The sequence below is a fragment of the Camelus ferus genome, chromosome 6, assembly GCF_009834535.1.
Source record: "Camelus ferus isolate YT-003-E chromosome 6, BCGSAC_Cfer_1.0, whole genome shotgun sequence".
Classification (NCBI taxonomy): Eukaryota; Metazoa; Chordata; class Mammalia; order Artiodactyla; family Camelidae; genus Camelus; species Camelus ferus.
Window position 1 is genome coordinate 38,019,955 of NC_045701.1, and position 17,728 is coordinate 38,037,682.

Here is a 17,728-nt window from a genome sequence, read left to right on the forward strand (position 1 = left end):
TACCATGCGTGGGATAACAGGAAATTAGAAACTTACCTTTCCTATCTTTCCTGTGTTGCTCTAATGACACCCATTGGAAACTGGTGAGAGTTGCTTATGATCCACTTTCTGAATCTGGGATCCTGCTAGACTACTTCCTTTAAAACTACAGTCTACTATTTTTATTCAGTTAGAATCCAAACAGAGTATGTTTTACTTTACCAGGTCTCAACTTTTTAATTAGAACAAACAAAACCTCTTCTCCCTTGAACATTCTACATATTATTTTTATTAAGGTGAGGTAAAAACAAACTTGGCACATTTTAAAGTTCATTAAACTTTAGACAGTAGAAATAAGAAACCACTTCCTTCAAACTATAATTGGGCAGTAAATAAAAGAAAAGAAAAAACAAACCTCTAGGAGAGTAATAAAATCAATTCTTTAAAAGGAAAGTTTTTAAGTATACTTTTCTTTTTCACTTTTTCTCTTAGACCTATCAAAAAAGAGTTTAGTGAAGCCATTTAAGAACATGCTTATTTATTTTTTTCCTTAAAAAATTATTTTATTTAATTTGGGGGGAGAAGTAATTAAGTTTATTTATTTATTTATTAACTGAAGTACTGGGGATCGAACTAAGGACCTCATGCAGGCTAAGCATGAGCTCCACCACTGAGCTATAGCCTCCCCCCAGAATACGCTTAATGTGAATCTTTTGCCCACAAGGCCACCCTTGTTTCATCTACTGTAGTTACTGCTGTATTAATCCAAATTAATTATTTAAATTAACTGTACACTCTACATAATACTACAGTTACGGACTAGTTCAAATCTCATTTTCTCCATCAATTCTTTGAATATTACAGACCACTGTAATTCTCAACTGATCTTTTAGTGCTATAGCACTCTTTTGTAATTTAGTCACAGATCATCTTAAATATCTTAAAACCGTAATTTTCTATAGTTACAGTTTATATAGTGAGCTATAGGCTGCAAATAAATTTGGGGAAAACATCTTTTGAAATTAAAGATCTGAAAAGACATCTCAAAGTATGTGTACACCATATGATACTGAGAAAATACTGCTATGATTTTAAATAAAATGACATGAAGCTACTAAAGAGCAATATAAATGTTACTCATTTTTCTATCCACTGAAAATAAAAAATGATATAAAAGCTATAATCTAGTCAAACACACTGTTGCTGGTCTAGCATGAAAGAGAGAACAGACATGAATGAATGAGGATAGTTAATCATTTGTAAATTATTAACCAGCATAGCCCATGGAAGAGATCCACTTCCATTTAGCATCTCAGATGAAAACAGAATTTCCTGGATACTGGCTATAAGTAGTGTTTGTTGTTCCCCAAGAAAGGTATTACCACATTACTGACAGAGACTTATTCTCAGGGGTGGGATGGGGGGATGGGAAGGTACAGCTCAGTGGTAGAGTGTGTGTTTAGTATGCACGAGGCCCTGAGCTCAATCCCAGTACCTCGAGTTAAAAAAAATTAAATAGGCAGGAGGATATAGCTCAAGTGGTAGAGCACAAGCTTACCATACAAAAGGTCCTGGGTTCAATCCCCAGTACCTCCTCTAAAAATAAATAAGTAAATCTAACTACCTTCACCCACCAATAAAAATAAATAAAAATATATAAAAGAAAAATTTTAAAAATAAAATAAAAATAAATAAACCCAATTATTTAAAAAAAAGAAAGAAAGAAACATATTCTTGATGAGAAATCATTAGCAGCCTTTGCTTTTTAAAAACCAAACTTCATTTTTACTGAATCAAATCCACAAAAGTGACGATGATCAGTTTTAATCTAATTTGTGAAATCCAATAAACTGAAGACTAACCCCTGGACCTATAATGGCTTGACAATGCCTCCAAGGTATGAAAGTCTGAGACCTGTCTAAGCAGATAACCAGTGTCTTTCATTCTTACCACTAGCTCATAAATCATTGATCTTGTGTCATTGAGTTTTTCATTTGTATCTTCAGTTAGATGAGAAGCTAATGTGGGAACTGCATTGTATTCATAATAGTGTTTAGCAGGTTTCTGTTTAATCTAATCACCAACTCAATTACTTATTAAATAACTAGCCAGGTGAATAATTAAACAAGAGCCTTTCATCTCACCTTCATCCGTCATCTATAAGAAATCTTTTATATTAACGAGAACTTCAGACATTTTCTTACCCACTGGTTCAGTATTACGCATTCATTGAACCAATTACCAATCCTGAAATGTTGTATTTCAGGAAACATTTCAGGATACGTGAACTATTTAGAAGCCAATTACTGATGGTTTACCTTTGAGCTTCTCCCACATGAGCACATACAACTCCAAAGAGCTTGACTGCAGAGCTAATTACTGACAGTGTTGGAGGTAAGGGCTTGGGCACCGAATCTCCCTCTACATCTTTCTCAAAAATAGAATAAGGGTCATACTCGAGACTTCCACAAGCAATACCATTACCAAGTAGGAGCTAAAAGAAAAAAAAAAAGTATATGTAAGGTTTTAAAACCACTGTTCACAGACTGAACCTAAGAGTTACTGAAAAATGCTCATACCTGTTCTTCAATAAATCTATGGTCAGTCTCTTGTAGCAAAGGACTTAATATTAGAAGATCATCCTGATGACAGAGGGGTGGAAGTAAAAATGTGGATGCTGCCACCTGTATGTCAGGAGCAGTCAAGTCAGCAGCCAACTCTTTGAGGATAGGGCAGAGGTTTCCTGTTGAGTCAGAGAAAAAGAGCAGTTAGCAATTTAGTGGTAGCAGTTAACTGGTTAGAAAATGGGGTTAAAAAGGCCCAGGCTGAGTTAATCTACACATCAGCTAACTTTAATTTATCACGAAGATTATATATCCCGTCCTTGAAAAATGCCCTACCAACAAATGGCTCAACTATGTGCTGCTGGTCACAAGGATAAAAAAATACTGAAAAGACATCTTAAAGTTTGTGTGTGTGTGTACTTTATGATACTGAATAAATAATACTACAATAGTAGTATGACATTAAATAGAATGACATGACAAGAACACACAAAGAGGACTAGATACAAAAGCAGATAAAGTAGGCATTAAAAGCATTATGATACCCCAACTCCCCAGCACCCCAGTGTATGACTGTCACTCATCCTGACCAGCTGGATTAACCTTGTCTCACCTACATCCCCACCCATTATCTCACCATGCCCATATTATTTTGAAGCAATCCCTAGAAAGCACAGCATTTCATCTACAAATATTTTATCACGTATCACTAAAGTTAAGAACATTTTAAATGATCCTATTATCATAATTCCATGTTTTAAAAACCACTAAACATCAAGTACCCATTCAGTGCTCAAATCTTCAACTGCCTCATAAATGCCTGTTTTTGTTTGCTTTTTTGTTTGAATCCAGATCTAAGTGAAGTCTACGCATTGTACCTAGTTGATATACCTTGTCTCTTTCAATCTAAAGTTCTTCCCTCTACTTCTATTTCCCCTCTGTAATTTATTTGAAAAAATGAAGTTATTTGTTCTATAGATACTTCTACAGTCTGGATTTCTTATGATTACACCCTAGGGTCTTTAATTTGTTCTTCTATCGTCTTTATTTGTGTGTGTGTAAATTGGAACTTGGATGAATCCTCTAGAGAGGATTCATGTTTTTGCTTGTTTGTGTTTTGGAGGGCAAGCTAGTTCACGGGTAGCACTGTGATCTTCCATAAGACTTGAGACAACGTACGGCTGTCTCCCTTACATAAACATTTTGAAAAATTGTTCCATTTATCACACTGACCTAAATTATCATTTCAAAGATATTTATCCTAATTCCTGATGGACTAGCAATAGAAATTTTTATCCACCTAAAGCATAAAGGCTTTTTGCCAGTTTGTAACTTAAGTGCTTTAGGAATGAGTAAATCACCTTAGAAAAACATTCACTTTTGTGTTTCTTTGAGCAACAGCATCAGGATAAAATGAAGACTTGGATGATGTCTACTTATCAGAAGTGACAGGATGAGTTAGGAAGGGTTCACCTGCCATTATTTTCTGCATCATAAGTAGCAGTAAGAGTAGTAACAACAAATAGTTACTGAGGATATAATATATGACAATAAATGTCCTAAAAACTTTACATATTGTTTTCATAACCACTTCATGAGATCCAGTTAGTACTGTTATTTTATAGGTAAAGAAACAGGAGCAGAGAGTTTGCTAATTGCCCAAGACCACACAGCAATTACATGGCAGAGTCAGACTGAAGCACAGGCAGTCCAGGCTTCAGAACTTGAGCTTTTAGCTACCATGCTCAATCATTCATTCATTCATTCATTCATTCAAACTGTGTTTAATAAAATAGATAATAATGTTATTATATAATCTTCCCTTAAAATACAGGACACAAATACATACATATAACTATAAAATGAAGGTGGAAAGTACTACGTTCCATAAAAGATGAAAGAAGAGGCACTGTTAAGTTAGAGAAAGGAGACTACGTACATGAATTGAGGAGAGTAGACAGGAATCAGTAAAAGCTTAATGAAGAAATGAGAGTTGCTCAAAGGAATGTCCGTTAGTTTAAATACCAGTATATGATACTCATAAAAATAATTTTGTTGGTAATACAATATGCAAGGTATGTTTGGTACTGAAGCTAAGTGTGAAAATAATGGTAAATCTCTATTTCTCATTTTAAGTGACTGCTGGCCTAACTGACCCTGAACAAAGTATGTAAAAAGACAATTCAATTTTAAAGTGCAAATATGCTTTTGTTGTAGAAATACATCACTGGCTTCCTGATGCTAACAATGAGCAATTTTCAGTGAAGAGAAAATTAAAATACTTGAAAAGAGATTGATAAAAAAAACTAAGACAGGAAATACAAACTAAGAACCCAGTTTTTACTCCATAAACTTCAGAAAATTAAAGTACTATTAAGACAGAAGTCTGCATATGCTGGACAACTAAGAGGAAAAGTTATTTAAATTCTTAAATACTTCCCAAGTAACAGATGCCGTTTCTTATCATATCTTGATTGCACTGTAGCAACTGGTATCACAGAACTTTAAACTTTTACTTTGTTACATAGCCGTATTTTCTGAGCTAACTTGATGTATAACTTTAAAGATTACTATTTCCTTTTGTGTTAAAGATTCAGAAATTACTACGTTATCACTGTACTATGAGCTAAGTTATTTTAAAATATCAACTGATATTTCTGACTGTTATGCATCCTACCCATTACATAAAACTATTAAATAGATTCTCATTTAAAAACAGTCCTTAAGGAAAAAAATTCTTGATTCTATTTCCACAGTTGTAAAGATGGGAAAAGGACAAACATAAAATGGCAAATTATTATTTTTGGTCGAAAAATAAAAATAACAATACATCTATATTTTCATTTTTCTATAAACTAATTTTTTTCTTTAATTCATGTTAGAAAAATAGATATATTTGAAAATGTATGAGAGTGAAGGAACCTTTTCTTTTTTCAAGAAGTTCACCGTAATTCCTGAGTTTGTCTTGCAGGGAACACTCTGGAAATGATTTAAATTCTATACACTTGTACATTCACTATTCCTTTAGTATGATTGCATTCCCAAACTCCAATTCTGAGAAAACAGAACAAGACTTTCTCTTCAAGTCTTTCAAGGGTAGACTTATCATTTATCGGAAGATAAACTGTTTATTTTAAATTGATATTCTGATATTCCTAAATGTTTAGTGAAGACTTCAAAAAAAATCAATTTTTTCATCTGTAGTTTGAAAATAAATTTCAAAATACAGTGGTAAAAACTGATGTAAAAGTCTGAAGGGACTTGCTTTTGCCAGAACCTAACAGCTATCAGAGCTATGGAACAGAAGTTACCGCTCTTTTATTAGGTATAACTTTTATATTGAGATATAGTACAGAATGAATCAGACCTATTACTGAGCTTTGACTAAGTCCCTAGCAGGATACTAGTAAGTGAATAGGCATCACATCATGAAGCAGATGTATGTTTTAATGTTGATTCCACTATTTACTGGATACGTAAACTTGAGTCGGTTTTTGTAACCTCTCTGTACCTTTATCCATCAAATGAGGAAAATGTAACCATCTCATTGTATTATCCTAAGATAAATAAGATAATAATACAGACAGTTCCTAACACAATGCCTGGCACTACAGAAATGATTCTTTTGATACAGTTTCTGAGAAATGGCAATATATCCATTTTTTCCCCCTGAGAAGTACATACAAAATACTCACTGTACATTAAACATTTTGCTAGGTACATTTATGAGCCAGGAAGAGTGGCAGTGGGTACAATATCACTCACATAATGATAAAGGCCAAGACAGAAGTTCTAAGTTAGTATTCTGAACTAATGTGGTATACATTTATTTGCAGAAAAAGGACATAAAGCAATAAATGTAGTATTTTTTACAAAATATAGATTTGAAGTAAAAATCAATTTCATACGGTTGGTTAAAAATTAAGACTAAAAAAAGATACTCTCATTAGAGGCCATTTTCAAGTTTCACCTCTTAAAACAAGCATCTTTAGTTATTCTGTAGTAGTAGCAATATATTTTCTAAAAACTGTACTTTAAATTAAAAGGCTTCAGATAGAACTAACTGTAAAACAGGGGCAAGTTTATTTTACCAACTGCAGTAATCCAGTATTCCAAAGTTATCTTTGAGCCTAATAAAAGCAACATCTACATTATAAACTTTCTAAAATCAATTATACCTTGGCAGTTCAATATTAAACTTCTATCTGGGCAGAGTTAAGAATGGAATGGTGGAACACATTGTGTACAACAGATAATCACTCTAGAAGGAAACTAGAAATGGCCAAATTTCTAATAGATCTGCACTATATATTCTGTAGAAGACTCTGGAGTAGAACTCATCTTTGTAACTCATCCTCTCCCACACAGTAAAACTAGGAAGTTTCCCCCAGAAAAGACAGCAAGACATGAAGAAATAGTTTGTATGTGTTTTTTTAAATGCATAAAATGGAGAACACATGGGTTAAGACTGAACTCCCTAAACTTCCTAGAAACAAGGCACTAAATAACTGCCATATAATTCATTCGTTAAGATATTACTTTCCAGGTACTATACTAGCCACAGAGTAAAACATTCTGGTGTAAGGCACATACCTTCATAGGTTTCAGGAGGTAATAAAATCAACAATTCATAAAGCCTTTGTCTATAAACTACAGATGGTGTCTTCAAAGGACTTCCATATGTTTTTAGTATTGAAGAAAGCCTTAAAATGAAAGAAAAAGTCTATCTTAAGTGTGTATGTTACATAACAATGTACAAATATTGAACATGTTGACACACAAACATAAAATAGCTATATACATACTAGCGAATGTGCTTTTATTTATTTATTTTTTTATAAAGTGTGACCTTTAAGTTAAAAGAGGAATTACAAGTGTCACACATGAAAACCATTCTACCTTTTCTATGACACTTCATAAAACAAAACTGCCTATTCAGCTTAGATTTCTAAGGCTGTAAATATTTTGTCTAGAAACTGAAACTCTTCCTGAACTCCAAAATTTACAACTTTGCATTTGTGAAAACTAAAATCTGTTATGTAGAAAAGCAATTGGCCAAACAGGAGACACAAATACCTAGAGAAAAATCCAAGTGTTAGAAACTTGATCTGGAATGCTATCATCAAATAAAAAAAAAAAAATCAAAATACGCAAAATCATAAAACAAATTTACTTTTAATAAAGCACACTCTGAGCCAAATGTGTCCCCAAAAGTTCCAATCATAAGATCTCTTATCACCAGCTCCTCTCTTCACTCTCTTCTTCTACTTTCATGAGCTCTTCTTTATCTTCTATTTTTTCTCACTACTGGTATTAAGACATTTTACTGATGTTCACTCATCTAAGCAATACTTACTAAAGGATTACTACTCTTTGCCAAGGTACCGTATTATCAACTGGAATAAACCCATGAAGATGTCATGGCATGAGGTTTCCACATACTCTAAGAAATGTTGGCAATGTTTATTCATTTGTATTTTCTAGAAAAACAGCACTTGTGCTATTTCTAGTTTCAAGAAGACACTGACTACTCATCATTTTATTTAAGAAAAAAAAAGGTGGTTCCATTTTATATCTTTCAGCTAGTAAACAATTTACAGAAAACATTCATAAAACCTGGGTAGAATTTTTTTAGTTATGGAAGTTAAGAATAAATCCACTGTATTTTTGTATTTCTCTAAAACTAGATGAGAAAATTACAGCTGATATATGAAATATATGAAAACTTAAATATTCACAAGATGTTAAGAAATACGAATTGTATTTAAAAAAATCCTGCAACATTCATTTGGTTTAAATACAACAGAATTTAGTTCAGAGGGATGGTATGTCTGTGTGTTTAAACAAAACAAAATGAATACAACAAAATAAGAATTTAGAAGAGCATTCCTAGGGGTTTCTGCTTCTATTAAGGAGGGCAGTTTAGAGTCTCTGAAAGGCCTTCCTGCTATATATATACACTTAGATCCTAGAAAAAGATAATTTGCACTGCTAGGCTTGAAGAAAGGGACTTTTTCAAATCAACCTCACTCCCACCAACAAGCAAACATAAAAAGCATGAACAAAACACGAGCTAAAATCAGAGTGGAAACACCAATACTGATACCGATACCAACACAAGAACTTTCAATGGAGCTTGTGCCCATGGCAAGGTGGGAGTGATAAATGGAATCTCTAGAAGGTGATTTGAACAGTCCCAGCTCCTGATAGATGCAAAGGCATACTGAATTAAATTCAGTTGAAGAGAGAATTAGTAAATTGGAAGAGAGAGCTGAAGAAGTCACACAGAAAGCAGCAAAAAGAAGAGAAATAAAACATTATAAAAAGACTGAGACATGGAAGACAAAATGAAAGGATTAAAAATTTGTCTAATCAGAGTTCCAGAAGAAAACTTAAAAAAGAATGGAAAACTGGCAATATTTGAAGAGATAACAGCTACTTTTCTAGAACTATTGAAAGGTATGAATGAATCCAACAAATTATACACCATGCTGCAGAAGTTCGCAAAATTGCCAATTAAAGTAGATATTGTGAGATTCAAGTTTTAAAACTCCAATTATATGCAGCTTATGAGACACAGCTAAAAACACAGTGAAACGGAAGACATACCACACATATACCATAAATATTAGACTTGAATCAAAAAGTATTATTAAGGACAAAGAGAGTTAATGTATAATTATAAAACATACAACTCATCAGGAATATGTAACTGCTTTCTCAAAATATGAAAAAGGGAAAATTAATAGAACCATGGAGAAAAACTGATAAACCCAGCATCAAGTGGAGGAGTTTAACATTACTCTCCATTACTGATCAGTTAAACAGATAAAAAATTAGTGAAAATAGATGGAACAATGTAACTAAAAAAAATCCAACATGTTGAGGGGAGGGGATATAGCTCAAGTGGTAGAGTGTATGCTTAGCATGCACAAAGTCCTGGGTTCAATCCTCAGGACCTCTGCTAAAAACAAGAAAACCCACACACATGTTTGTCACAGAGCAGGTCTCAACAAATTTAAAAGGACAAATAACATACAGATCATATCCACTAAGGACAATGCAATAAGGTTAACAATCAGTAATAAACCTATTAGCTAAAACCTATTCCACACATTTAGAGACTTAAAAATATACTTCTAAATAACTCAAGGAAATAATAATGAAATTTAAAAATTTCTTACTTAAAACTGAAAAAAATGAAAATAATACACATCAATACTTTTAGGATTCAGCAACTGGGCCCTTAGAGAGAAATTTAGCTCATATTAAAAGAATTAAGAGAAATTCCATGTGCTAATAAGCATTCAAATTAAGGTATTAGAAAAAGAACAAGAATTTTAAAAAGCAGGAGTAATAATAAGCAATAACTTATGAAGTTCAATTTAAGCAGTTATTCTTTGTATAGATTAATAAAAGATGGATCAGGAAAACCAAGAGAAGGCATAATGAAAACTTATCAGGAATGGATGAAGAGACACTATAGATATAACGGAGATTAAGATGATAAGAGAATACTGAGAACAACTTTATGCCAAAAAAATTTGAAGATAAAGATGCAATGGAAAAATTCCTGGAAAAATCTAACAAACAAGCAAAACAAATCCCCAAACTAGACCTCAAATAGTTAATGCAATCAAGGAAATGAAACAGCAGTTTAAAAAAAGTCCCAGAAAGAAAATAGCAGGTCTAGACTGTTTTACAGACAGGTGGTTTCATGTGGGACATCATTCCAGTCTTATAAAAGATCCTCCGAAGACCTTAATGAAACATTCACCTACCTCATTATATGAGGCTAGTATAACTGATGAAAACTTGAGGAGGGCAGTACAAGAAAGATTATAGAGCAGTCTCACTGATGAATATATGGGAAGAAACCCAGACATAGGCAAACCAAATCCAGAAGTTTGTAAAAAAGATAATTATTTCCAGCTTATCCCAAGAATGTAACCAAGTGAAAAACTGGTCAATAAAATTTGTTACATTAAAGTTATCAGATTAAATCATTTATAAAAATCAAAACCCATCCATGATAAAGAAAGAAAGAAAATGTGGCTAAGAAGTGGCTTCCTTAGTCTGATAAAAAATATCTACTAAAAATCCTACAGTAAACATCATTCTTATTTGTGAAACATGAGCGGCATTCTTTTTAATGAATCACTTCTATTCAGTTTTAAATGGTAGTTATCTGGTTAGCACATAAGAGAGAACATGAATGAATAAATGAACAAATACTGTGAAGGGACAATTCCTGAAGAATCTATAAATAAATGCTTAATAAAAGAGTTTAGCAAGGTGGCTGGGATATTTATAGATGGCAATAAAGAGATTACATATACATATTTAATAATTGCAAAGCAAAATATGAAGTATCCAGGAATAAATTTTTTAAAAGGACACATAAAACTTTCAGTTTTATACTTCGTCAACAACCTCAGTAATAGGGGAGAGGTATCATGTTTGTAGGTATGGTAAAAATAACAATTACCTTTAAATGTATCTATGGATTCTATTTAATTGCAAATAAAATTTCAACAGGAGACAATCAAAACTGTAAAAAGGGTCAAATTATGCCTAAAGATGAATAAGGCCAAGAAGCTTACTCTAACAGATATTATACTTTATTATAAAGGCAATGTGGTATTGGCACAGAAATGTGCAAACACACCAACTGAACACAACAGAGAGCACAGAAACAGACCATGTCTATATGCGAATATTAATACACAACAGAGAGGAACAGTAATCATCAGAGAAAGCACGGATTTCTCTGTAAAGTTTGGGACAATTTGTTATCCACACCAAGAAAGAAAATGAAATTGGAACCCTACCTCACTCCAAGCACAAAAATTAATTCCAGATGGATCGAAGACTTAAATGCTAACCTTAACCATTTTAGAGAGAAATAAAAGAAAGTATCTTTGTAACTGTGAAGGAAGTTTTTTTTTTTAATCAAATGACAGAAAGTACTAACCAAAAGGTAAAAAAAATTGGTAAGTTTGACATTTAAATTAAGAATGTTACTCAAAGAACGATTTTACCTAAAAATAGGTAAAGATAGGAATAAATAGTCTTCACAGAAGAGGACATAATGAGGAACAATAAACATACAGAATGACACTTAAACCATCAGGAATCAGAGATAAATTGAGATCATAATGAGATACCAATTTATACCTACTGGATGAAGCAGAACTGATGTCTGAGTATCGCTGGTGAAGAAGTGGATCAAAGGATACTCCCATTACCACTGACAGACATATGCAAGACTTTTGGAAAATAATTCGGATATTTTATTGACAGGAGCATGAGTAAGCTGCTGTATATTCACACAATTAAATATTATACGGTAACCAAAAAGAATGAACAAACTTACACACAGATGAAGTTTAGAAACATATGTTGAGTAAAACAAGTCTCAGAAACAGGATGATAACCATTTGCCTGATCAAAACCAAGCAAAAGCTTAACAAGGTACTATTTAGGGAAACACATATATGGGATACACTTCTTAAAAATGCAAGAGAATGACAACTGTAAAATTCAGGATAATGATTACCTCTAAAGTAGGGCAGAAAGAATGGTAGTACAGAGGAGCACACGGGTAACTTCGACACTATCGTTAATGTTCTAATTCAGGGCTAGCTAAATCCAGCCCACTGCCTATTTTTGTAAATAAAGTTTGACTGGAACACAGCTGCACTCATTTATTTACAGATCAGCTATGACAGCTTTTAAGATACAACAACAGAGTTGAGTAGGTGCAACAGAGACTGCCTGGGCAGAAAAGCCTAAAATATTTACTCTCTGGCCCTTTACAACAAACCTTCACTAACCTCTGCACTAGGTGTGCAGAGTTCATGGGTGTTCATTTTTATATCATTAAATACTTTTTGTAAAGACTTTCTCTAAAGTATACATTTTATTAATTCGGAAATTTTAAGTGACCATGACATTTACTGGATTAAAAAAATGTTTTATCATATACGTATAAATCAAATATATGAAAAATATAAACAACAAAAAACCAAAACTGTTAACAAGCATCTGGTTCTTAGGAACACAGAATAGCACTAACAAACCAATAAAGCGCATACCTGAAAAGGTTAACAGGCTTAATATTTAATTTCTTGGTTAAATCTGACTGTATGGAAGATACATTATCCACCAAGTAACTTTCCTTCCCTTTTAATATGTATTTTTCTTTCAAGATCCTAGCCTAAAAAAAAAAACAATCATATAACTAAGTGTTTGCCTTCCTCTGCAAAAGGAAAATCATTCACCAACCATAGAAACTTGGCCTTATTAATAATGCACTTTAAAAGATACTACATAATCAGAGAGTAACTGATTGCTATTAAAAAATTTTATCAAATCTAAATAGTGGATCCTTACTGAGTTAGCAAATCCACAGCGCAAGGAAGTGGTGGAAGAAGATGCTGCATTACTTCCTCAGTAAGGAGATCACCACAGTGGGAAACAAAGCTCTTGACAGCTGAAAAATAGAACAGACTTTCACTTGGCAGAGTGTAATGAATCATGAAAAAAAGCATTCAATTATGGTACAGCATTTGCATTTTTATTAAAGGAATAAACAAATGTCCTAAAACAAACAAACAAAAAAATCTTGAAACTCCACTATAAAAAGGAAGCTAACGTCTTCTACCTCCAAACAAAAAAAGAAAAAAAATCAAACTTCTAGAATTACTATAAGAGACCAACAACCAAGTTAACCAAACGTTGCTTTCCTGGGGTTTCACTCAGCCCTTGAGCTCAGAAGTAGAAGCTATCTTATCCTCAAGTTTGCCAGTTCTACACTAGCTCTGACAAACCAGACTGACTTTTGAGTCAGCTTGTTAGGTTTTATAAATATTACCTGAAATACGGAAGTTTCTTTAAGGAGTTATTTCATATGTAGAATAAAATGAATATTTTAAAGTCAGACTCAGTTTCAAGGAAGCATTGATTTTGGTTTTAATTATTCATGGCATTTTTACTCTTAAAATAATTTTTTCTTTTCAAAGAGTAAAAATGTCATGAATAAACAAAGCCAAAATCAATGCTTCCATGTCTTTTCAGGGATCCCACACTTCCTTAGTTCAAATTTTCATGGTGGATACTATTTTTAATCGTCTATGTGTTATAGAAGGGCACAACTTTCATATACAAAAAACTAAATGGAAACCATGCTCAATCAATGCTAGTTAAATCGAACCCTAGTATTTCTGAAAAGAGAAATGAATGCCCACTTAACACAAAGTAATCTTGACATTTCTCAACTGGATTGCATAAAGTAAAACATGCATCCTAAGGATAAGAACTCTTAAATTTGGCTTATGACATCATACTTGTGTTATAATCATTAACCAGTCAATTATACTCAATAACAAAAATCACCAGAAGCAGTTTTTTTCCTCCCCTAAACTTAAATAAGACATACAAGAATGTGTAAAGTTCAAGGGTGGAATGGAAAAGGCTAGCAGAAAGAGAGAGAGAAGACTGAACTCAACCTACCACAAAGAGCACCAGCTCGTCCTTCCAAGGTTACCTGCCACGTAAATGAATCTCCTCGGCTCTTTTCTGTTTCTAGATCTTTAGGAGACACTGGAAAGACACACTTCCACAACAGTAGAACTCGAGCAAGGTGATGACTGACAAATGCAGGACCTGTAATTTATTCAACTTGTCACTTGTAAAAGAACCCAGCAGTTGTTACTCTTTAAAACTCTTTCCTCTTAAGTATATTTTAACCCACACTACTGCTGGATTACTTTGTCCCTTCTCGTTTCAATGAATGTACTACCGGATGAATGACTGACAGCACTGAAGTACAGAGAGGAAAAACAAAAAACAGTGAAGTCTGAGCTCCAGCGTCAGCCCTTCCACTACTGCTATGACCTCCTTGAGACTCAATTTCTATTAACCATAAAATGAAGCCAGAACCACCTGTACTGCCTGTCTCCAAGGGTTTCTCAGTCACTTTAAAGTAGCCCCAAAACTAATGTTTTCCCTAGTAATTCTACCTTTTGATAGCAATTTGTTAAAAGTCAAAAATCAGATGTGACCCATCTGAATGAAATTTTTTCTTCTTAAGATTTCAGAGCAACTACATTTATGAAGTGAGTGATCATGAATACACAAACCCAGTAATGAAAGGCAATATATGATGGTAGCTTTTTATAGTCATATTCTAGTATATGTGAGGGATGGTTTCAGGACCCCCACAGATAACCAAAATCCAAGGATGCTTAAGTCCCTTATATAACGTAGCATGGTACAACTGTCCACCGTATCCTTGAATTCAGAACCCACGAATAGAGAGAGCTGACTGTACGTACTTGATAGCGTATAGCATTATCAGTTATGAAAAAAGAACAAGATATATAAAAATGAAAATGCACAGCTTTTTTCTCCAAGTAATTTTCTTTAAAATTCTTGGGTAATCTTAAAATTCTCCTACAAGTACTCCCTACTTCTCATTCCCATGTTCTGCTGCTTCTTCAGTATGGCAGCATGGCACAGAACCGTGCTGGGCTCTGGAAGGAGAGGTTAACCGAGGTTAACATCCTGGCTCCACCCACTTACTAGCTGTGTAAGCTTGGATGAGTTCCTTAACCTTCTTGTGCCTCAATTTCCTCATCTATAAATGGGGATAACAACAGTATTTACCTCATTAGACAGGTTCTGAGGGTCATATGAATTTATATGCAGTAGAGTGCTCCACTTGTGATAGGCATTTATGTATGTGACATTATGCAGTTATCATTCCAAAACAGTCTCATCTGCATATGAAGAGGTGAGTGAGCATAATGGCAAATGAAAGGGCAACTAAAAGCCAATCTTTTTTTGATGCATAAAATTTAGTACATAAAAAAAATTAATTTTGCCATTTTTCTTCTGACTTGCTTTTTAGGAAGAGGCCCTACATTTATCCCTACAGCAAAATAAGCCTAATTCAGTACTCTTGGCTCACTACTTTCTTTGATGAAGTAGTACTGAAAACACACTAGGACTGCAATAAAATTAAAAAAAACTAAAGTAAGGCAATTAGGAAAAAGTGACTGTAAGAGGTTTCTGTGAGTGAATGCATGCATGCACATGTGCACAAAGGCACACTCCTATGGAGTGGGCTGTGGGAACAGAGAAAATTCTGAATGCAAAATTTAGTCAGATACCAAAAAATAAAATAAGTCTGGAGCCACCAGGAATACCCATAGTTGATAAGAAGTTTCATAAATATTTGCCATTGTACCTCTAAGATACCTCATGAGTTCAACAGTGAACAATGTACCATTTCTTTCCTAGAGAGGCGTCAAGATAATGAACTCAGAAACATATATGAACTAACCTAAAAAAAAAAGTCTGTAGTAATTACAAAATTAAAATATAAACAACAGTAAGTTTATTCACACCAAGAATAATACTGGATCCAACAAAAACTGAACTCACTTTATGAGCCACCCAGATACGAGACACTCGTAGGTATCTGCAAGTAAAACAAAGGTGCTGTGTGCATTCAAATAAACTGGGAGTGTGGAGCAAAAAACGCTAAAAACTATCATAGTTCGTTTTTGAGGAACAGACTTAAATGTTGCCTATTTGAGTTTACATTAGTTCAGAACAGTGAATATATGAAAAATAATGTAAATAGTGAAGAAAATGCTGAAAATGCAAAAGAGGTATTAAAACTGCCAGGCAAAACTTAAAGCACTCAGACAGTCATCTAAATACCATTTCCCACAAAAAGAATACTCAGAGCTCCTTGGAGAAATGACTGATTGCAAGTCTGGGGCAGGAAATATATGATGTAAAAGCTGGGACATCTTGTCATGCCAAAAATAAAGACGTTATCAAAGAATATAGGTTCATGTTAAGAAGACATATGAACTAACTAGAAGGCGCTCTCCACTGACTAAAGATGAGATAATCTAAGGATCAAAAGGAATAATGACTGCAGTGGATTGAAACATAAATATACAAAAATCTATGAGTTTATAATGATACTTAAGGGCAAAACCTCCCTGATCCCCTTTGAAAGTTGCTAAGATACTAGTAATACATTCTAAAAATTGATATTGAAGGGGAAAATAATGCATTAAAAAATAAAGGCCAAGAAAACACAATAATTAAATAAAACATTAATTTATCCTTTTTGGTATGTTGAATATGAAAATGCATTAAAAGATTGTCTCTTTTAGAAAGGAGAAAGCATCACTTGTAGACTTCTTCCAGTGGAATTTTGACTGCTTCTGTTCATTAAAATACTGCAATTCTTAAGTAGTTTATTTTCCCCTTTAATTAACCAAGAATATCAATATGGCAGGCATGAAACACCTGGCCGAAAGCAAATAAAAGCTTGTCTACTTTATCCCTATCACACTGTGAAATCATGATCTATGCCAGGGGTCAACAAACATTTGCTATAAAGGCCCAGACAATAAACATTTTTGGCTTGGAAAGCCATAGTGTTTCTGTTGCAGTTACTCAGTTCTGTCACTGCAGTGCCTGAAGGCTACAGACAGTATGTAAAATGACTGTGGTTGTGCTACAATAAAAAGTTTACTTATGCATACCAAAAGCTGACTCTCATATAATTCCCATGTATTACAAAACATTCTTTTTTTTTTTTAACCATTAAAAATGTAAAAACCATTTTTAGCTCACCGGCTGTACAAAACAGGTAGCAAGCCAGATTTGGTCCATAGCGTGAACCCTGATCTAGTCCAAAAAATCTCTTTAATGATCTCAAAAATATTAAAGTGGCCCTTCATTTATAACTACTTCTTTTAATTAAGCTCCTTTTAGATCAAATTACTTCAGAGGTGTCAAAATGATTTACCAGTCAAATCCATCTAAGTTTTACAAACAATAAATCATACAATCATCAAAAAGAGACTTAAAAACAAAGCATAGCTTTAATAAAGTAATAAAGCTTAGTTTCAAAGTTGTAAGATGTAAATATAAAAATCATGACCACAAAATAATTGCTTATTTTTAATAAAAATCATTTAAATGAGCCACCCTAGCCCCTTCAATGTAACTACTTTATTAGTGTCACCAATTCTCAGAACAATTATAGAACTGGATTCATGAGCTATCACATGTTCTTTTGCCTATCCTTTTATTGTAGAAATTTTTTTTCTGAAGATAGATGTGAATAATTTTTGGAAAAGTCTGAGTCACTC

At 33.3% G+C, this 17,728-nt stretch overlaps 1 protein-coding gene across 6 annotated transcripts in view; it reads right to left on the bottom strand.

Moving 5' to 3' along the window:
* HEATR5A (HEAT repeat containing 5A) overlaps window positions 1-17,728 on the bottom strand; it is an 87,743-nt gene that overhangs the window by 40,784 nt on the left and 29,231 nt on the right. For all 6 annotated transcript variants that reach the window (XM_032481833.1, XM_032481837.1, XM_032481836.1 and 3 more), the window contains exons 13-17: window positions 14,058-14,210; window positions 12,939-13,038; window positions 7,137-7,246; window positions 2,559-2,722; window positions 2,298-2,473 (exon numbers count right to left, since the gene is read on the bottom strand). In XM_032481833.1, the coding sequence (XP_032337724.1) occupies window positions 2,298-2,473; window positions 2,559-2,722; window positions 7,137-7,246; window positions 12,939-13,038; window positions 14,058-14,210 (703 nt within the window). The remainder of the gene's footprint in view (window positions 1-2,297; window positions 2,474-2,558; window positions 2,723-7,136; window positions 7,247-12,938; window positions 13,039-14,057; window positions 14,211-17,728) is intronic.